The sequence below is a fragment of the Choristoneura fumiferana genome, chromosome 19, assembly GCF_025370935.1.
Source record: "Choristoneura fumiferana chromosome 19, NRCan_CFum_1, whole genome shotgun sequence".
NCBI lineage: Eukaryota > Metazoa > Arthropoda > Insecta > Lepidoptera > Tortricidae > Choristoneura > Choristoneura fumiferana.
The window spans coordinates 1290494-1313704 of record NC_133490.1 but is presented as its reverse complement, the minus strand read 5'-3'; the positions used below and the strand labels follow the sequence as shown (position 1 = coordinate 1313704).

Here is a 23211-nt window from a genome sequence, read left to right as displayed (position 1 = left end):
CGTGCGGACGCTTGCCTTTCTGTCGAGTGTATAAAATGGTGAAAGCGATAGCAAGCGCCCGTTTGTTAAAAGACAATACGGCCTCTGATCAGTCGGTATCTTATAGGTTAGGTTAGGTTAGAGTTTTGTCCAGGCGCAAAGCGCCTTAACTACGTGGATTAGGAGCTTCTATTCCTTAATTTTTCATATCTTAACATGCAAATACAACGTAAATAGACTAGAGATGATGATGAACATGGACATTTTATCGTATGTATTTTGACCATTATGAAAAACATTCTATAGGATTGTTAATTGTTATTTCTTTCAACATAGACATTCAAAACATATACATTGCGAACTTAGTCATTTTAATTGTATGTATTTCGACCAATATGAAAAACGTGCGTTATGAATTATTATTATTATTTATTTTAACCATTTTATAACTTTCGGTATTTCAGCTGTATGTATTTCAACCGATATGTGTTTTAAATTTATACATTATAATACGTACCCGTTTTATCAATATTTATTTTAAGCCGGATGACGTAAGTTTTCTTCAAATTTCATAATGCCGAATTAGATTTCGCTGTAATTTTTCTAAATTAAAATTAAGGAAACGAAGAGAAAAAATAACATTAAATGAAGTACATTTTTATTTATAATTTGTTAACTAATTGGTTTTTTTTATTATTATTATTATTAACCATTTTTTTTTATTTTTTTTTTTTTTTTTACCATTTTATAACTTTCGGTATTTCAGCTGTATGTATTTCAACCGATATGTGTTTTAAATTTATACATTATAATACGTACCCGTTTGTTAGATCAATATTTATTTTAAGCCGGATGACGTAAGTTTTCTTCAAATTTCATAATGCCGAATTAGATTTCGCTGTAATTTTTCTAAATTAAAATTAAGGAAACGAAGAGAAAAAAAACATTAAATGAAGTACATTTTTATTTATAATTTATTAACTAATTGGTTTTTATTTTTTAGCTATTCCTTTTTACTAAGTTGAACCATTTTAGTCTCATTTTAGGAAGCCGTGGTGGCCAAGTGGTTTGACCTATGGCCTCTCAAGCAGAGGATCGTGGGTTCAAAGCCCGGCTCGCACCTCTAAGTTTTTAGAAATTCATGTGCGGAATTACATTTGAAATTTACCACGAGCTTTACGCTGAAGGAAAACATCGCGAGGAAACCTGCACAGACCTGCGAAGCAATTCAATGGTGTGTGTAAAGTTCCCAATTAGTTCACAATTAGTTCACAAGTAGTGGGAACTACTGCCCAAGCCCTCTCATTCTGAGGGGAGGCCTGTGCCCTGCAGTGGGACGTATATAGGCTGGGATGATGATGATGAGTCTCATTTTACCTATGTACTTATAAGCTAATCATTCACCCAATATTTTACTTCCCAATTTTCTAAACACCCACCAGAATACCCGTGGGTGCGAGGTAGCCCCCTCATGATCCTCACACCCTCGCCTTGAACCCCTGCACCCTATATAGGCGCGCGCGCATCTGCGGCGCACACTCGCGCGCCTCCCGTCGCGCCGCTCGCGTCTCACACAGTGTCTCCAAAATGTATCCGCGAGTGCTTGTGTTCATTATTCTAGTCAGTGCAATGAACTTGGAGGTTTTCGGTTTCTGCGCGAACTGCGCGAGTGACGTCTCCGGACTAACGGATGTCCGGCTGGAGTTTGTCAAACGGCAGATACTGAAGAAGTTGAGGCTGAGCAAGAAGCCAGCGGTGGCTGTGCCGGTCAACAGCTTGCCCATGCCAGTAGCGCAGGGTCAGACCTTGAGCCAAGGGACGGACAAACCACCAGAGTTCGACGATTACTACGGGCGGACGGAACAGAAGATTATTTTTCCAGTTGAAGGTATTTTTATTTTAGACTATCGCAGTCATTACTAAATTTATGAATTAAATTCGGGTTTTGTTCCATGGTCGTCTCGTGATCATGGCGCATGCAACTGTGCCGAAATATCGAGCTACGCGGAGGCTATCAAGGTACGCGGCACAAAACCCGAATTTAAATCATAAAAGAAGGTATTTTTTTTAATAATGGACGCTAGGCAAAAGTTTCCGTTCTTTATGCCACTATCTTAATGCATATTTATTTAACTCGTGAATTGTTGTTGTTACATTACAAATAAATGAAAACAAACTGCATGTAAATATGTTAAGGAGACTTAATTTAATGCATGTTTTTTTGTTTTATGTTTTGCACAAATTAAAACAATTATAGGTAAAGACTGACTCAATTTCTTAGTTCTATTCCGTCAAATAATTGGTGTTATTAATGATATGTGATGATTTGATGATCATGAGACATATTAAAAAATATATAAAAGGAAAGGTATGATAATAATACACTCGTACATTACCACAAGACGACAAAAACAAAAAAACAACGAATATCATATGATTAAATTAAGGGTACCTATGTATTTTTATAAAGTAACATAAAAACGAGTATTAATACCTGTGTCATTTAATGAAACGAAACACAGGAATTCACACTGTGTCCACAGTCGTGATTGTATTCAACATTTAAGTATTAACGGGTCTACAATATAGACCAATGACTCCCATAACGTTAAACTTTCGATTTGGTTTATCCATCCGTTGTTTGTCATAATCGTTGCTCGTCATATTATCTTTGGTCATAATTTCAATAGTCATAATTTTCTTTCGCCCCTTTTCCTTAGTCATAACTATTGAATTTCATACCGTTATTGGTCATAACATTTAATGTGGTGATTGTATCAAAAGAGAAATTCAAAAGGAATATTATTATTTGGCATAGCGCTTATTAGTCAGAACTATTGAATTTCATACCGTTATTGGTCATAACGTTTAATGTCGTAATTGTATTGAAAGGTTGAAATTGAAAAGGAATATTATTATTTGACATAACGCATTTCTGTCAGCTGGTACTTTTGTAAGGGGTCACAGTTCTAACCTAACCTAACCTAATTTTCTGGCAGCTGTTTTTTGTAAGGGGTCGTAGTTCTAAACCAACCTAACCTACTTTTCTGTCAGCTGGTACTTTTGTAAGGGTCGCAGTCCTAACCTAACCTAACCTGCTTTTTTGTCAGCTGGTCCTTTTTAAAAGGAGTCACAGTTCTAATTTCCTAACGTTTTAATGTATGACATGCATTAATTCTGAATTTAAAAATTATTCCTTTAAAACATTAGAGCATAAAATGGTATGAATAATAATAGTAGTAAATATAAAAATATGACCTACAATATTTATGAAAAATAAGCGGTATGCCTTTTGATATTATGCTAATCAATTTTATGACTTTTGTCTTGTATGGCATGTAACATTATTCTACTTAATCATTATATTTATTTCGCGTTATACCTAACAACGATTATGATTATATTGATTATTATGACCAAAAATAATATGGGTACCAAGTTCTGACTATCGAAAATTTAAACAATAAAATTATGGGTGTCGAAGGAATCCCTTTATTAACACTTGATGTCAGTATGCGATGAAAAATAGAAACAAAATTTCTTCCTGATGGAAGCTAACTCGAAGCTAAGTTCTATCCAACATTTTTCGGACTAATCTGTGCATGCTAGGTGTATACTGAGGCAAAACCATTATACGCTACACCTGTAACTGCTAAGGAAGTGTATACTTAAACAAAACTATTATACGCTACATCTGTAACTGCTAAGTAAGTGTGTACTTAGACAAAACTATTACACGCTACACCTGTAACTGCTAAGTAAGTGTATACTTAGACAAAACCATTATACGCTACACCTGTAACTGCTAAGTAAGTGTATACTTAGACAAAACCATTATACGCTACACCTGTAACTGCTAAGGAAGAGTATACTTAAACAAAACTATTATACGCTACACCTGTAACTGCTAAGGAAGAGTATACTTAAACAAAACTATTATACGCTACACCTGTAACTGCTATGTAAGTGTATACTTAGACAAAACCATTATACGCTACACCTGTAACTGCTAAGTAAGCGTATCACGGGTTAAACATTGTATACATATGTTATGGACCAAGTGATTAATAAGGGAATTATGAATAATGACTAGCTATACCAGGCAAAGTGATAATTATTAACTAAACTTTATTAATTATCACATTGTCCGGGCATTACGAATATTGCTACATGATCGTTGGGCAATTTGATTACAACTGATTCTTGGCTAGCTGAAGTCTGATTCATTCAATCGGAAAGTTAGGTGCGACGACGAGCGCAGCGAGGAGGAGCATGTTAGGTTCAACTGCGACCAAAACAAAACCCGAATTAAGTTCTACCATTAAGATAACTTCCTTTACAGATTTTGATAGATGTTTAATAGATTCATTAAATTTTACGTAAAAATAAATATAATAGTAATGAGACATTTATTACTTTGCCCAATAGAGATTAGACATTGTGTTATGTATAATGCCCGGGCAATTTAATTAATTTAATATTTATTATCAAATAGCTATCTCATATTGGTCATTTTTCGTAATGCCCGGGCATTATAAAAAAATACCAATTTATCACTTGGTCCACAACATTTACAACAAACATATCTGACAGATAAATAGAAAGCAGATTAGACGCGGATACACTATTTATAAATTAGACTTGTAGACTTGATTATGATAAGACTTCAGGAAGCCGATAATGTCATATGACAATGAGACATTGAAATTACAGTGCACCTTTATTGTGAAATAGGTCGTACGGTCAAGGACTTTAATTCATAAGTCACCACGGAAACCTTTTCAAAGGAAAAGTCATTACGATTTTCCTTGTTAATTAATGCGATGTCACATGATGTTTACTGTGCATTAGTTCCACGGTGGCTCATGAATTAAAGTCCTTATACAGCGTGATAAAGCGTCATCACTAAGATATAACCGAGAGAAATTAAGACTTTTAGGGGCTGTTTCACCATACATTGATTAGTGTTAACTGACGGTTAAATGTGATGCCGTCTCTGTCTATTCGAACAAAACAAATAGAGACGGCATCACATTTAATCGTCAGTTAACACTAATCAATGAATGGTGAAACAGCCCCTTAGTAAATTATCGAACGTTGCTTAGTAGGTACCTAATAGTTTTTAAGGATTTTTTATATTTTAGTTGACGGAATGTTTCTAAAACATAGACGTTTATACTGTTAGTACTTTGACCGCAATGGGTTTTTGCATGACACTTTTTACTACCAGCGCTTTCGGATAGAGACCATCATTGAGAACAGAAAACTCATTGTTTGGTTATAAACCCAGAGTTGAAGTAAAAAATACAAAAAGACTCCAAAAAACCAATCATAATTTGATTGCTTAGTAGCGACATCTCTTGTCTGGGTGAGCGGTTGGTTCCGAAAGAATGTGACGTCTGTCGACGCAACATAGATGTCGCTAGTGCTGCTGCTTAAGTAGCATAGTAGAAATAAGCAACCTGAGATATGTATGCATGGGAAAAACTCGTGTCTAGACTCCTGTCCAGCAGTGCTGTAGGGGTTATAGCACGCAGCGCGGATTGCTGGGGACTTGGGTTCGATTCCCAATGCTGGTCTCTTTTTCTGGTTTTTCTGTGCATCCATGTCTCAGTTTGTATTTTCGAGAAACTCATGTTTTCAAAACAAAATAAATCATTACATTTTTTTTATTATTATTTAGAAACAAACAGTCTCACACAATAATTTTGCATTCTAAAAATCTCAAATAAAAAACTTCAATTAAGTGCATTCTACGCATTTACCTGAGCAGTTGTTGAAACATTCCAAATTGTTTTTATACTTCATTATCTACTTTTAACAGTCCAATGGATGCCTCTCTTATATGCAGAGTTTCACGCTGTTTTGAGCTTTTCGTATCCAATTTCTACCAACGATTTTTTGTAGATCGTCACTCTATCTTAGTTGGCGGTTCTCCTAAATACGGTACATGCTCTTGTATTTTAGATTAACCCTTAACTGTTGGATTACCTTTCAATAAATGTTTGCTATCTTGGTAAACGATGAGTGATAGACCAAACCTGACCAAACCCTCTAATGCTGAAGTTGTTAGATGACAAAACTAAACGAAAGTAGTTTTGTTTAATTCTAACTCTTCCTAATATAAAAATAGCATAAAGATTTTTTTTTCGCGGATCAAGGAGACTTTGATTTGACTTGACTAAAAAGTAAACTCTTTAAAATACTCGACTTGAATTTAAAATTCATCATAAGTAGATTTTGTCTTTTTCGAATGAACTTCTCTTCACAAAATGTGTTCAAAAATCGGTCTCCGTCTAAGAAAGAATTAATTTTCGGACTCTCCTACATAACAAATTAGCAACTATTTAATCCTATCGTAACTCCAAAATGATAAAACAAATACTGTTGTAAACCTTATCTACAAAAGCTCTAAAAACTGTCTCTTTTTCAAATTCGTCACAAAATCAAATATTTGCAAGTTCATGCGTCAATCCAGATTTACGAGAATCTTGTTAAAACACAATTTTGATTTATCTCTGAGTGGTAAAATGGTTATCTCTATTTACCCACGTGCGTAAAGCGTGATGTTACTAATTTGCACTCTAGGAACAGCGGTCATCGCAATCGCGTACCTGTCTTCACTAATTGAAAACATTTTGCATGTTTATCGGTCTCTGTGTTATAATTATTTATAATAACCACGAAGTTTGTTGTTAAATATAGATATCGTTTATTTACATGTTTAATTTTTTACGAGATTTTAAGGTAATCTTGCACTTGTGACCTTTTAGTGTTTGGGTTTTGTAGGGTTAAAATTTAGTACACCTACAAGATGTGTAGAACTCCAATTAGTATTCAGTAATAAATAAATGACGCAGGCGAAAAAGTTCATTTTAAAATTGAAATATTTGGCAACAATTTTTTTTTCGTGTCAATAAGTTATTTCGTGTTACCCTGTATATAGAAAAGTGAAGATTTAGTTCAAATTTCTTTGCAGTAAATAACTGAAAAGTTACAAATACAGAACGATACAGGAATAACTATTTACATACGCACTTATAAAACATTTTTATTTCCTACAATACACTTGACCTTACTCATACATAATATTGAAAGAATCAACTAAATAGTTTGTAAACATCACGAATATAAATACAAAAATCACGCAGTCCAAAGTCCAACAAGAAAGCAGAGTAAACAATAAAAAATTGGTCAAGTGCGAGTGCGAGCGACTCGCGCATGAAGGGTTCCGCACCTCCGTACAATGTTTTAAAAACAAATAGTTCAGTAATAATTATTTGTAAAAAAATTTTGGCGGTACTTTTTGCCCCTGGTTACCAAAGTAGGTAGTCCTCAAGACGAATCAAATGAGTCGATGCGGTCGTGTCGTTTTATTACAGAGTTCCTATGCCCAACATCTAACTTCATCATCAGATCAGCTCTACGTCATAATAATATTGCATTGTCATCGGATTTATACATGCATGCAAAATTTCAGCTCAATCGGTTGAAGATATCCACTTCAAATTTAAGTTGAAATATTAATTCCACCCGAACAAACATAACTAGTTACATTACATTACAAGTTAATAAAAACATATCACCAAAATGTAAGCACTAGGTGCAAGTATTTTGAATAAAGAACAATTTTAAATTCTCATCCTCTTTGGCTGTCGCCCTGTTGGAGGCTGAATAGCGCTTTAGACTCTTGCCAGAAAAAAAAGTGGCTGGACAGTAATTCGGCCGAACGGCGCGTACTTATTATGAATTAAGTAGTGAATAAATCTTAACCTTATTTTAAATTTTGACCTTGTAAATAAATAGTGTTACTTAGTATGAATTATAACGCACAATTTTTAGTGTAAAAAACATTAAATACAGCGGCTGTGAGTGCTTTATTGAAGTTGGCTTTTGTGAAGTGTGTGTAGTGTGTGTCGAAGGTTTGTGGATCATAAATTGTTATTTAGCCTTAATGCTGCACAAAAAAAAAACCACGGTCTTAGGACAATTATTATAATTATCGAAGGTTTTATAAAATAACCCTAATAAAATCGCAAATTAATAAGTAGTTCAACATTAAACAACATAGGGTCACGGCGTTGCCCCTAGCAACTGACGGCCGTCATCTTCGCAGCCTAGCAACCAAAAACCGCTGAATGAAACACGTTTCTTGTATGACGGCCCCCTTTAATTTGTAACTTTATTTTATTTTTAGTATCTGTTGTTGTCGCGGCCACTGTAATACACAATCTGTGAAAATTTCAAGTGCATAGCTATTACGGCTCAAGAGATAGAGCCCTGTGACAGACGGACAGACAGACAGCGGAGTCTCAGTAATAGGGTTCCGTTGGCACCCTTTGGGTGCGAAACCCTAAAAAAGGTAGGTATTCCATGAATATGCGTTCGCTTGAAAATTAGAGCAAATGCTGCAGCACTAGCCGGTCCAAAGTTCGATACTCGACCAGCACGAGTGTCTATTAACATCTTTGTCTAAAGTGTTGTTAGAAAGGGACAGCCAAAACAGGTGGAAATTACGACAAGCTGTGACTCGTTACATCATTCTTCATAATATCTCGTATTTTGACTAGAGGTATTAAATTGTTAAGCTAAGTTTATTAATTGAATTTGTTGTTTTCATGTTGAACTCTATTAAATTAATTGGTTGATTTTAATGTGAAATGAGCTCCTTAACATCTAAACATAATAAGTCTGTGTTTCCACCAGAGACGTGCGAGCATTTTCCGCGAGGAATATTATTGTCATGAACCAATAGAAACGCTTCGTTTACCTATTCTCGCTCAGCACAGCTTTAGTGGAAACAGCTGAGCGGAGTGAGGATGGGTAAAGCGAGGCAAGCTATTTTGCGAAAATGAATAAGAATGTTTGGATCAATGTTTGTTTTCATTTGCCATAAAAAAAAAAAAAATTAAAAATTAAAAATTATTAAAATTTTCACCATCTTTGTACATACACAGATTATACAATAAAGTTTTTCTATTCTATTCTATTCTATTCTATTATATTGTTGGACGGATGCCGACGGCGGGGTAGGCCCTGACGGCGGTGGCGGGACAATCGAGACATATTATATCTCGACGACTGGCGACGGCTTTGGATCGGTAGAAATGGAGGACATGGGAGGGGCGGCGTTTGCCCAGCAGTGGGTCAATCCAGGCTAGTCAATTATTATTGTTTGCCGTAGGAAATTCTCGTAAGTACATCTTATATTGCTCAATATACTCTAAGTAATGTCACAACTAATCGGTATTCACGGAAAACGTCTGAACGATAGCTTCGTATAGTTACATAATACTCGGATATAGTATAATAATAATATCTCCACGTGGATCATAATAATAACTAATTAGTCATTAGCCATTCATTACTTCAATCTATTAAAATTGCGTTTCCACCAGAGATATTATGCGTGGATGGAATATATCTATACAAGGTGTTAATTAAATAACTGAAAACCTCAGACACGCCAAAAATATTTTCTCATTTTTAGGGTTTCGTAGCCAAAATGACAAAAACGGAACCCTTATAGTTTCGCCATGTCTGTCTGTCCGTCCGCGGCTTTGCTCGGGACTATCAATGCTAGAAAGCTGTAATTTTGCACGAATATATGTGTAAACTATGCCGACAAAATGATATAACAAAAAAAAATTTTTTTTAGATTACCTCCCATAATAGTCGTAAAGTGGGGATGTTTTTTTCTCGTCCAACCTTGTAGTATGGGGTATCGTTGGATAGGTCTTTTAAAACCATTAGGGGGTTGCTTAAACGATTTTTTCGATTTTTACCTAATAAAATACGAAATCCTTAGAAAAATATTACCTAATTTTTTCGTAATGGCTACGGAACCCTATTTCGGGCGTGTCCGACACGCTCTTGGCCGGTTTTTTAGTTGATTGCTTTTATTTTTGAATCCCTTCATTATTTTACAAGATATTCGTGTGTTTTGCTAAGTCAGTAGTTCTACTTCATTTCTAACTCTACACTCATAATTATTATTTATCGGTTGCGCTTTGACGTTTTTAGAAGAAAATCACACAGTGACAGAAAAACGGCCAGTATTAAATTATCGAAATAGTATGCAACCTCGCTAAATATTCAATGGTACCTATTGCAGTCGTAACTTTTAGACTGGGCACAATATAAATTGGATTTAAACACACAAATACAACCAAATTTAAAACACAGTGTAATCGATTCTACTCTCGATTCTGAGCAAACTACTTTCTGGTTTTCAGTTATTTAATTAACACTTTGTATCCTATCCTCGCTCCGCCGAGCTGTTTCCACTAGAACTGTGCTAAGCGAGGACAGGCAAATGAAGCGGTGGAAACGCAGCCTTATGCTGATCATTTTTTAATTAACTATTCTATTCTATTTTTCTCAAATCTATGTTTTAACGTTAATGACACGCCTGTGATGGCTGTTGGGGTCAATGACTGTTGATCAAATGATGGAAGATGCACGTATGCTCTTCACTAGTTCTACTGTTGACCAGAGGCCCCTTTCACGAAGCTATGTAAGTTACAATTTACCATTTGTTAATCATTTACCTCAAAAGCATAAATTTATTGTAGCGATGCTTATAAGCCTCCTTAACAGCTGGATATATCCAGCTGTAACTCTCGGTTGACGATGCTGATGAAGATGACTTAGATCCCATCTTCGGCAAAGGTACACGAACTCCGTGAATGTACACGGAAGCTTATCACGGAACAAAAACACCGCGATAACCGCCGTGATATAACGCGTGCCTGAATGACCCATATTTCGCTATCGCAGTTTAGGATCAACAAATTTTCTTCGTTTGGCGGCGTTATCTCATTTCGCACGACTTACTGTTTGTTATAATGACATAGTAAAGCAAAACATAGTGTCGATAACTGATGTTTTGGATGTTTTTGTTGTATAAAAATGTAGTCGCAATATCCGGGGGCAAATTTTCTATAATTTTTCCGTATTTTTTTATGCATTTAGATTGAGCTTGGTATAGCGTACCTATAATTTATCTGTACCTTACCAAAAATATGAACAATGGTGTTTAACACTGTTAATTGTAAAATTAAAATTTAGGCACTATCTAGTTTTTTTTTAAACTAAGTTTAGTAATATCTGGGATTAGCATCTTTCAACCTCTCAGCTGCTCTATATTAATTTTGTAACATTTTCTGGTTCTTCGAACCAGATAAACCCAGCCTATAATTTTATTCCAAAAACATACTTCTAATTAAAATTTCCTCAGTGGAGCCGAACTCAAGAGGCAATGGACAATCAAATTGGGGCGGGAAGGTAAAAAAAACGGAGGCGCGCCCTCTTGAACCCGCTATTTAAGCTTATCTATTGCGCGGGCGCAGGGCGAGGGAAATCATCTGTCAGCATTACACTGCGGCGCTAGGAAGCCAACAAGTAACCAGTTAGAACAATGAACTAAAAACAATAAATTTGCTCACCCGCGACCTTCTACTCAAATTATACTGCGTGTATTGTTAACGTTGGGGAGTTGAACTCCTTACGTTCCATAAAAAAAAAGATATGGACCCCCGCAAAGTAACGCCTGATTCAACAAATTGTACCTACTTGTTGTCTAAACGCACTCGGAATCACGTCGTTTTCACCACTTCTTTCTGTCACACGGTATCGGATGGATGGAAAGAGAAAGTAAATGGGGTGACAGTCTTTCCCAGCCCGATAATACCGTCATGGAAATACCGACCCCCTTTTTTTGTGTACACGCCCATAGAAACTGACATGAGCTTATAGGCGCGTACACGAAAAACAGGGTCGGTATTTTCATATCGGTATTATTCGGCCGGGAAAGTGTCACCCAGTGAATGCAAACGCAAGCGCCAGAGCGTTAGACAATACAGCAGCTGATATAGATTGCTGTGGTTTTTTTTTTATTATACTGGATGGCAAACGAGCAACTGGGTCTCCTGATGGTAAGAGATCACCACCTCCCATAAACTTCAGCAACACCAGGGGTATTGCAGATGCGTTGCCAACCTAGAGGCCTAAGATGACCTCAAGTGCCAGTAGTGTCACCGGCTGTCTTATTCTCCACGCCGAAACACAACATTGCAAGCACTGCTGCTTCACGGCAGGATTACAGTATATTTTTTTACCGTTATCTGTATTCTTTCCTCGGCATGAGGTCGCGCATGCGCACCGGGCGTGATCCACTAATGCGCAGAATGACTAGATTTTTTTTATTTGATCTCCTTATTTCACAATAATGAACACAATTTTTTTGAGCAGCGACAATGTGTGAAGGCTGGTGGTAACGTTTGCTTATAATATTTCACGTTAAATATCGTTGTATTTAGTAGGTATTTGTGGTACATTGACGTCTTGGATGATACGGAAATCATGCGATTCGAAATGACGGTGTGAAATGTTCTTTTTTCAACTGACTTCAAAAAATGAGGAGGTTCAGGACACACACAAGACAAGTGACAAGTTTAATTTTTTGAACGCCTGTAAATTACTACAGGAATCGAAAGAGTTTTGCCTCCTCAACATGGGAAAATATTTAGTATAATTTATTTCATCATTATTAATAAATACAAAAAAATAAATCTGAATTTGCCAACACTACCACAGAATAGATATGATAGATTTTTCACCAAAAAAAGGAGCTCTCATAATTTTGACAACTAAGTACATCAGATTATTCAGATTTTCACGTGATCTTTTTTTTTTTAATAGAGACTAGACAAAAGTAATGGATCTATTGTGTGGTAGTTTTGAAGTTATGCCCTTTTAGAATAAGCACATCTTAAATTTTTTTAATAAATTAATTAATACTCGTAGCGAAATTTTAAAAATATCTAAGTCTTTCTCTTTCCAAACAGAATACAGAGAACGAATCAAATTATAGTCTTAGAAATATGAAATCTTGTCAATTCGTCTGTATGTTTAAATAAGTTTTTGGTAAGAATGTCATACAGGCTTTTTTCTGACTATACTTTTTTTGACTGAATTTGCATCGTCATCTAATCTTATTTTGATCACAAGAAGATCAAACCATACCATACCAAATAACCATTTACGCAAATTAAGAACATTACAAATGAAATAAACTTGGTAATATTATACATATTTCGCAAATTGAATCGTTTTTTTTGGGCAAGCAAAATGTTTTTCTGATTTATAGAGACATTCATTAAAACCAGCAGCATTTATTAATGTTTGTTTTTACGATTTAAGGAAATAATAAAAGAGTACAGTAGCGATGTTTGCTACGGCGGGTCTACGCCTCGTAGCGGTAGAGTCATTAGTGTACATTTTTCGCCCTAAACACGGCGTACGAGTTGTATTAACACTCTCCTTGCTATCTTTCTTCTTCCTTACTTAATAATCATTTCATACATTTCTTGTATCTAACCAGATACTAATATAATATAAAATGCGAAACGAACTTTCGTGGTCGTTTAACAGTTTAATCAACAAAAAATGTAGTCAACAATAAAAGGTGCTAATCAAAACAAAAGAATACTTTAAACGGATTCATTGTAAATAGACGTCAAAATCTCCGTAGCAACTAGGATAATCGTGGTCAACTTAAATCTCGTAGAAAAGTCTAATCTAAAATTCAGATTTTAACTTTAGTGCCGAATTCTCAATCCCCAGATATCTTGTTTATGATATCAACTATCTATGGAGGTTAATATGTCCTACTGTAAGTCATAATGGGTATTAATATTTACTATAACATGACTCAATATCACAAAAGCTGCAAAAAGGAGTGTATTGAGCTGGTATCGCTCGGCGATAAATTTTACGTGACTTCTCTCGCTCCACTATAAACATATGTATTGTGGGTGTAACTACGTATTATTTACACGGCTGCTAACTTATCAAACAATTAATTTTTAATGACCAGTTCTTCTGTAAATAGGTATGAATCTTACGGCCACGTCTTCTGCCAGTGTCGCGATAAGCTGCTATAGAATGCGGGGTCGCGAACTTTGTGAACAAATAAATACAATATTCGACTTAAAAATGGTACAGTTAAAATTCCATTTAGATGTAGGGAAAACCTGCCTGTTTGGAAGACACTGTCTTGTATCTATAACGTCGGCCGTTGCTTAGAAACTTTGTATATTTTATTACCTATTTAGCGTTCAGTAAAGAGAATTATTTTACTTAAATATATATGTAGCTAGAAGACATTAACACCTAAATTAGAAATGCTGGTATAGAGCCTGGGTCGTCGCTAATACGATACGCGTGCTGTAGTACTCCTACAACACCTAACCTTCATTTTACCGCTAAATCCCATGTCTAGTCGAAAATTTTACTATTTTTATACCAATAATTTACGAATTATTTGTTGGCAAGCGCCAAAATAACTCGCAAACTAAACACACTATGAGCTGCTAACAAGATGTCGCTGTAATTATACTAAATTTTGAATTTTTGTGTTCTTGAAATTAACTTGCACATCTGTTGCATTCGTTTAATTTAAAAAAAAAGGTGTACCAGACGAACCAAGCTTTTACCTACATAATTCAGTACGAATCTTATCGGCTTATAAGTATTAATATGTAGTAAATATCATGCTTGAGATCTAAAAATACAAACAATTAAAGATGCGCATATTATTTAGTCACTGCACTAATTAAAGTAAGGTGTGTCACACCATCAGTAACCATTAACTTGAGAGAAACGTCATTTTAATAATATAGTCTCCACAAAAAACATACAAATAATTATTTCCGCCAATTATCTGCCCAAGAGTAGTGTAAAAAATGGTGGCGTTTTTCTCATGTACTATCGCGAAATGTCAAAGATACAGTATCGTAACTGACAAACCATTGAAAATTACTAATTAGAAGTGTGGCAATTGCTAAATAAACTTATATTTTAACAAGTAAATGTTTATATTAGACTTTGGTCTTTAGATAGATAAGTAGTAAATAACCCTACAGGTCGTAAATTGCAAATGGCGCGAATAATTAAGCGGCAATTACACTGCGTCGTCATATGATTGTTTTTTTTTAAGTATAGACGAGTTTAGACGACCAGATGGCCTAGTGATTAGAGAACCTGACTACGAAGCTTGAGGTCCCCGGTTCGATTCCCGTGTCGGGGCAGATATTTGTATGTCTTGGGTGTTTAATATGTATTTAAGTATCTATCTATCTATATAATTATATATACCCATAACACAAGCTTTGCTAAGCTTACTTTGGGACTAGGTCAATTGGTGTGAATTGTCCCGTGATATTTATTTATTTATTAAGTATGAAGGCATTCAAAAAGTCAAAGTCAAAGTCAAAACATCTTTATTCAATTTAGGCTATAACAAGCACTTATGAATGTCAAAAAAAGAATCTACCACCGGTTCGGAAAAACCTCTGCTGAGAAGAATCCGGCAAGAAACTCAACGAGGTATATATATTTTTTTAAAACAGATTTACAATATTATTAAATGATAATATATGTATACATCACAAGTATTTAACACAACTTTATTTTTAACACAGTAGGTTCGCTATTTGAAGGGATCGCTAATGCAGATCGGAATTATTTCCAAATATCCCTGTCCATGATATAATCATTAACTTTATAATACGCCTTTGATATTAATGTCTTCTTGACAATAGATCTGAATTTTGTATCCGTTACATTTATAATATTTTTTGGAATTTTATTATAAAAACGTATGAAATTTCCCAGAAAAGACTTTTTGGTTTTAGCCAGTCTGTAAGATGGAACTTTAAGCTTCCCTGTGTTTCTAGTAGCCTTTGGCTTATCGACGTTAGTGGGAAAATCACATATGTTCTTCCTAACATACATGATTATTTCAAAAACATAAAGCGACATAATTTGTCTGCCATTTAATTTAACAACGTCATTACAATCATTAAAAAAATAGAAGAGCTGTAGTTTGTAGATGTTTAAGACGAAGATTGTCAAAAAATTACACCTCTTCAAAAGACTTAGGTGTAACTTAGATATTTTTAAGTTACTTGTAATGTACACTACAACTCTTGACGCTCTCTCAATTCAGGTAAAGACGCTCTCTATTTTTTCACCATTATTTGTAAATCGAGTAATTAAACCAGTCTTATGCAGTTCACTATTTTATTTATGAAGTCAACATAGGGCTAGATCTCACGGGTTGCACACGGCAGTTAGCTGGTGAGAGTCATTGTTCAAGTTACAAATGCTACATATATTACAACGTACATCTGTTATCTACGACCGGCCTCTGGGGTGATTCCTTGGTCTAATTAACACCGGGTCAAATAACCATATAAATCATTATATAAACCACTACTTACCACTAGTTCTAACAAAAGGAGTCGATCCATCGATCCAATATCCGCATAGTTATCAAATGTAAATATTATGTACATTTTTTGTGTTATTGACATGGTAAGAAAAAGATTATTTTTATAAATAGGTATGTTTTAACTTGAACTTTAGCTCCAATAAGAGGGTTAAATTAAGTTATCATGGCGATCGTTATATACAAACAGAAACAAACGTAACAGCTACAAAATCATAAATGATGATTTTTATCACTATCGAACTAAATTATTTTACACATAAATAAATAAATAAATAAATAAATAAATATCATGGGACACTTGACACAATTAACCTAGTCCCAAACTAAGCAAAGCTTGTACTATGGATACTAGCAACGGATAAACATACTTATATAGATAAATACATACTTAAATACATATTAACATCCAAGACCCGAGAACAAACATTCGTTTATTCACACAAATATCTCCGGGATTCGAACCCAGGACCTCAAGCTTCATAGTCAGGTTCTCTAACCACTTAGCCATCCGGTCGTCATAATACCTATCCTGTAACTGATACCTGTTATATGGAACTATTAGTTATTATAGTTATCAGCAACATTAAAGAACACGTTTGTGGGTAGAATAATGAAAAAAAATAATTCTGCCAATTATTAGGTGTCCCATCATCTATTATCCCAATAATTTTAAACAAGCATGCCTTTTCCTTTTTGCTTTCATTTACGTTCAATTTATCCTCATAAAATACTATTACTTTATCACTGTATTGCTTTCTGTCAATTTTAGACACAGTTCAAACACGAAGTGACAGCTATGAGGTATAGTAAACTGCAAAAATATGTATCATCGACTTCAACTGTACAATTAAGACTCTTGTAAAAACTTTAAATTTATAGAAGTATTTCCCTTGTTTTCCAGGAGAGTGCCTTACATCCGGTCGGTATCCGTTCACGTGCCTGCAGTTTGAGTTGCCGCCTGATGTGGAGCCTGAAGAGGTGACAGTCGTCGAGCTCTGGTTCTTTAAGGTTGGTACCTTTGTTTGTAGCTGACTTCAATTAAAGGAGAAATCTTTCCGTCATTGCCAAGACGAATGGTCCGCAAGAAACTTAGCAGAAAGTATTTTTTTTTAAAACAGAAACATTTTATAATTCACTTTCCTATTTAGACAAGCATGACAAAGTAAATTAAGAAATACGTAAAAGGTAAAAATTAAATTTAAAAGAAAGACCTCTACTCCAAAATCCAGCGATCATCCTTAAGCACTTAATTTTAAACATCAAAAACCTAACATCCGTGTGTTTCCCCAGGAGCCCGACCCACTGGACGAATACAACCAAACCTTCGTCATATCAGAAGCAGCACATTGGGACAGCCAGCAGCAGTTCAAGAAGACCAGGCCTATCGCCATCAAGGAGACTGATACGGGCGAGGGTTGGGTGCGGGTGGAGCTAGCCTGGGCGGTTCGGGTGTGGCTGGAAGAGAGAGAGCGGTTGCACACGCTTCACGTAGCTTGCAGGACATGCCAGGTTAGTTGCATCATGGATCTGGATTAGGCTCTAGCTAGAAATAATAGTTCGGCCAATAATGCTTAAAAAAGACAGTGGGTTACAGACAAAATCAGAGCTAAATCATACCATGACCACCGATAGTTTTGATCCCAACCTAATAATCATTATCCCAGCCTATATACAGGTGGGTACAGGCCTGCCGATCAGAATGGAATGATTTGAACCGTAGTTCCCACGCAGGCCCAGTGCGGATTGGGAACTTACAACCTAATAGTTATGGTTTAAAAACTAAAACACACGTTAAAATGGTTTAATGGTTGGTTAATAACTTAATATGGCCTGGCTGCTTCATCATCAGACCATGGAAACTACCTTTGGACAAAATACACTCTAAGACCATTCTAACAAGCCCAAAATAAGTAGGTAGAGTCAGCGAAGAGAACGATGAAGCATTACTGGAGGGTTTTGATTAGGAGATCCCCTTGACTTCACGTAATCAGCAGTAACGAGTAGGTACTTGAATTCTTTACTGATTCTGGCTCATAACCTGCAAGTTTGTAAAATACGTAGTTAGTTCTGATAACCTACAGGCTAAGAGGTGACCAAGTTGTAGCTATTTATATCTATCACAATATCCGATAGTTAAAACTCTAGTACAAAAGAGGTCGTTAAAGTTTTTATGTACCTACTTCGAGTATGAAGCTGCTTAGAATCTTTTTCGCTCCATAGAGAAACCTCGAAGCAAACTCGTTCTACCATCCACCTACCACACTATCAGCTACACAGCTCTAACCTAAATTCTTACTTACAGCTTCGCCGCTCTCCTCTCTCCTTCCACGAGAAGCATCGGCCCTTCCTCGTCCTTTACACGAAGTACGCAGGAAAGCGCCGAAGAGGCCGAGCCCTGGAATGTGGCTCCAGCACTAGCGAATGCTGCCGCGAACCTCTCTACGTCGACTTCAAGGCATTGGGCTGGGACGACTGGATCATCAAGCCCGCTGGATACCACGCGTACTTCTGCAAAGGAAGCTGCGCGCCTATCTCTGCCGTCACACAGACAGATAGCTATCATCATAATATTATAAGGGTAAGTGTTATTTTGGCGATGGCGATGGGTAGCGTAGTGGTTAGAGAACTTGAACTTGTATTTTCGATATGGTTTCACGGGATACCCGTAAAAGTAACAAATTTGGAGTTGAAATAAAAAATACAAAAAGACTCCAAAAAACCAATCATAATTTGATTGCTTAGTAGCGACATCTCTTGTCTGGGTGAGCGGTTGGTTCCGAAAGAGTGTGACATCTGTCGACGCCACATAGATGTCGCTAGTGCTGCTGCTTAAGTAGCAAAGTAGAAATAAGCAACCTGAGATATGTATGCATAGGAAAAATTCGTGTCTAGATTCCTGTCCAGCAGTGGTGTAGGGGTTAAAGCACGCAGCATGGAATGCTGAGGACCTGGGTTCGATTCCCAGTGCTGGTCTCTTTTTCTGGTTTTTCTGTGCATCCATGTCTCAGTTTGTATTTTCGAACTTGACGAAGCTTGAGGTCTTGGGTTCGATAACCCGGTCTGTTGGTATGAAGAATACGAATTGCTCTCGAATCTTGTACTTAAACGTACTCTAAATTTAACTAAATTTATATCAACTTAAATCTTTGTTAGCATATTTACCTCTATGGAGGACTCTGTCCTAACTAATTGTTTTTTGTTACAGAAATACTTCTACTCAGTATCAAATGCAAATAACATCGAGTTTAAACCGTGCTGTGCGCCGACGACGTTCAGTTCCTTACAACTGCTGTACATGGACTCCAATAACACAGTGACACAAAAGACACTTCCGAACATGGTGGTAGAGTCTTGTGGGTGCATGTGATGTAAAGTGTAGTATATTTTACGTAGTAACAATGTATTTCGGTTCCATTTTAGATCAAATTAATAAAGATTTTGATGAATTGTGACAAAAGGGAAGGGAAGATAGAAGTAAGATAATTAGGTATACACCTAAAGTAAATTTTAAAGTTATTAATGACAATATGAGTGTCGAAGTTTTAGGTCGATATGTGAGCGAGTTAGTGGATATTTGCGAGAGTGATGTTCTGAATGACGTTATATATAATCTACTTAAGCGTAATGTGATATGTAGAGTTGACTTAACATATGTTTATGATATTTATGATCGAACATTGTCGAATTCTTACCTCGTATTTAACAATAAGGAATAAAAAATATTCACCGTGTTTTTCTTGATTTCCGTTAACTTCAACAGGCTGTTCAGTCCATTGATAGAAATTATCTGACAATTCGCTTTTTGGAAAATCGAAAAAAAAAAGTTTTTTTTTTACCTTCTTTTGCTGAAAAAAGTCACAACTTAAGAACCTCTTTTAGTGCGCATAATTAATTACCTTAGTTCTTCATTAATTTCTAAAGAGTAAGAGTTAGGCTACTAGTACCTATCTTTGAGAAATAATTTAACGTCATTTCACTTGTTGAATGAATGGTCCCTTAAAGTTAACGGAAATCAAAAATAACACATTGTACACATAATAAGATTACAAATCGCAATTGTTTCGAAAAAGTTTTAGTAAATCATACATTTGTAACCCTGAGAACTTGTGAAAATATTGAGTCATCTTATGATGATATAGTGAGCAATATCTAATTGTCTAAATATCCTTATAGTGCGAAAGAAATTGTCTACCTCTTTCTTGAAATAGTTTTCAACTTTTGGGTGGCAAGTAACTAAGTAAGTGGGTGGTAAGTAGTTAGTATAACTCTCTTAAAGGTACTAGTGACAGAGACCCCCTCCATACTCCAGGTCACTTGTATCGATATTATTACGCCTGATGATAATATTGGTTCTACTTTGTTTCGCAGACAACATTTTAATAGAATTTCGTTTAACAGATTTTTTTTCTCATGTTATTGTTTCATAGAATAATCAATACATGGATCACTTACTTTGAAGAAATCTGTATTATTGATTTTTGTTACAAATAAAATTCATTATTTAGGTATTCATTTCATAGAATAACAAATCAAATATTCTTTATTCTTGTATTATTTAGTTGATATAAAACTTATTACAAAGAAAAACATTTCATGTGGTGGTAGTTTCTAAACGTTTCAATTCATACCTGCGACAAATTGCATACCTTCCTATAACGGTAGCGATTCACTTTCTGGCGTGGTTACAGTTCTTACCTAACCTTCATTTCTGGTAGCAGGTCAAAGTTTTAACCTAACCTACTTTTCTGGTAGCGGTTCGCTTTATCGTGAGGCCACAGTTCTAACCTAACCTAACCTACTTTTCTGGTAGCGATTCGCTTTCTGGTGGGGTCACAGCTCTCATAAAATATATTAAAATGTGTTAATTTTTATTAAATTATGGACAACATAACGTCTATTTTTACATTTTCGTTGAAAAAAATATCATGAAAAATAAATCTATGGTTTGACATAATTGTTAAATAAAACAATTTCATTATAAAATTAATTGAATTATTTTTCTATGTTTCATTCAAGTAAATACTAATTGAAACGATAAATATTCGATGTAAAAATACAAGGACAAACATAATTGTAAAATATAAAAGTCTATTTTGAATAAATTAATTAAGGACAAAATGTTATAAACATTTTCTGCAAAACGAAATTCTGTGAAATTTCTGTCTGTGAAAGAAGGGAACACCGATAATATTATCTACAGAATGACATTATATTGTTTTGTGATTTAGCTAATTTATAGCTATTAGTTTTATGTACAGTGCATTTATATTTAATTTATGCTTGGTACTGCATAATTGATTAAATGTTTGATATGAATGGTATGTTCGTTTTGTAAAATTTTAATATGCTGCTTGAGGAAAGATATAATTTAGACTTGAGCTACGAGTTTCATAAGTTTAGTTAGTGTATTTGTTTAACTTGGATCGAGAACATGATTTAATTATTATTAAATAAACACAAGGTTAGTTTAAATTCTGTAAATGGAATTCAACTACATTTACAAATTACGTGGAAAAAATACTCTGTATGCAGTTTTCAGTTAGGTTACCTCGGGGTACTTTTTTGGGTAACCTTTTGTTTAGTCTATATTTTATCTTTCCAAGAAAGGCATGTTAAAATGGCGTGACTAAAATGTAAAAGTTATAACGTAACTGTTAGTATGATAAATTATCAATTACTGTTACTTTAGCGTCTAGAATAAAATTACATTTAATGTTCCTATAGCGATAAATTATTCACTCATCGTCTTTAAATATAGCGAGTCAGGGAAAGACTTCTTCAAATTATATCTAAAACCTGTTTCTTTATTTTTGTAATTTGTTGTGCTTAAAGCAGGAAGTTAATTTTATTATGAAACACAAATTCAAAAATCAAATGTTTCAATTTCTTTTGGATGAAAGTAAAAATTTCCAAAAAAAGTTTATTCTTGTCCCTTATCTAAGAAATCTGCCTTAAATTGCTAAATTCTACTAAATATTTATTCGTAAATGCTTGACTTATTTTGAGAATATTTATTTAGTTAGAACAAGGACACTGTTCAAGTTCTCATATGTACTTAAGTAGATCTGAATTTCATTGAATCAATTGATACGGTGTCTTAAGTATTATAGAAATAAGTTAAATTCCAAATTAGATTAAAAGGATATATTTCGAAAGCGTTGTTTTAATATGATTTAACCCCGCACAGTTTTACAATATACCGGTAATAATTAGAAGATCTCAAATATTATTGAATTTCAGAAATGTGTTTTTTTTCTACAAATTAACTATAAATTAAATCGAGATTAAATTAATTAATTTCATTGATTAATTTAATCTAGTCTAATCTAAATACAACCAGACATATCTAACCAGAGCGTGTTGTCTATGGCTCTGAGACTTGGTCCTTGACTGAGACGTATAGCTATGCTCAAAGTTTCTTTGCGAGATAGAATTTTAAATAAGGAATTTCATACAAAAAGGGTGTACACTATAAATAAAACTACAAACATAACGGCAAAACATTGTCTATTCAAAAAGCAACAGATCACATTACGAACGGGCCCGCGGGCAAATACTATGTCTTAAATCTAACGCAAGGTAGCGTTCCTTACGACAGGCCGCGCGTACACTAGCGACTAAATAATCGCACATACAATCAACACAATATTAACATATAGAATGGCAAAGAGTAAAGTCAATAAAAATAAATATTATGTCAACTGTAATTACACTAACTGCTAAATTCATAGTCAAATAATTTTCCTTCCTTTTTTGTACAGTAGGTAGTAACAGATTTCCTTTTTTGTACAAAATACTTTTAAAGTTCAAAGTATTTACAACAAAATGAATGCAAACAGTAAAGTGAGTCTTTAATAACATCTATTTTTCTTTTAATCTCCAAGTTTCATCTGTTTTTAGGAAACGATACTTTAAGCAACTTTACTCTTCTCAAA

The 23211-nt window shown here is 34.8% G+C and overlaps 1 protein-coding gene across 1 annotated transcript; it reads left to right on the top strand.

The window, feature by feature from the left end:
- The first annotated feature begins 1529 nt into the window (after positions 1 to 1529).
- On the top strand, positions 1530 to 22431 carry daw (activin beta chain dawdle). The gene is made up of 5 exons (XM_074102756.1): positions 1530 to 1867; positions 17178 to 17284; positions 17567 to 17785; positions 18579 to 18854; positions 19482 to 22431. The coding sequence occupies exons 1-5, from the start codon at positions 1567 to 1569 to the stop codon at positions 19641 to 19643; spliced, it is 1065 nt and encodes a 354-aa protein (XP_073958857.1). The 5' UTR covers positions 1530 to 1566; the 3' UTR covers positions 19644 to 22431.
- The last annotated feature ends 780 nt before the right edge of the window (positions 22432 to 23211 follow it).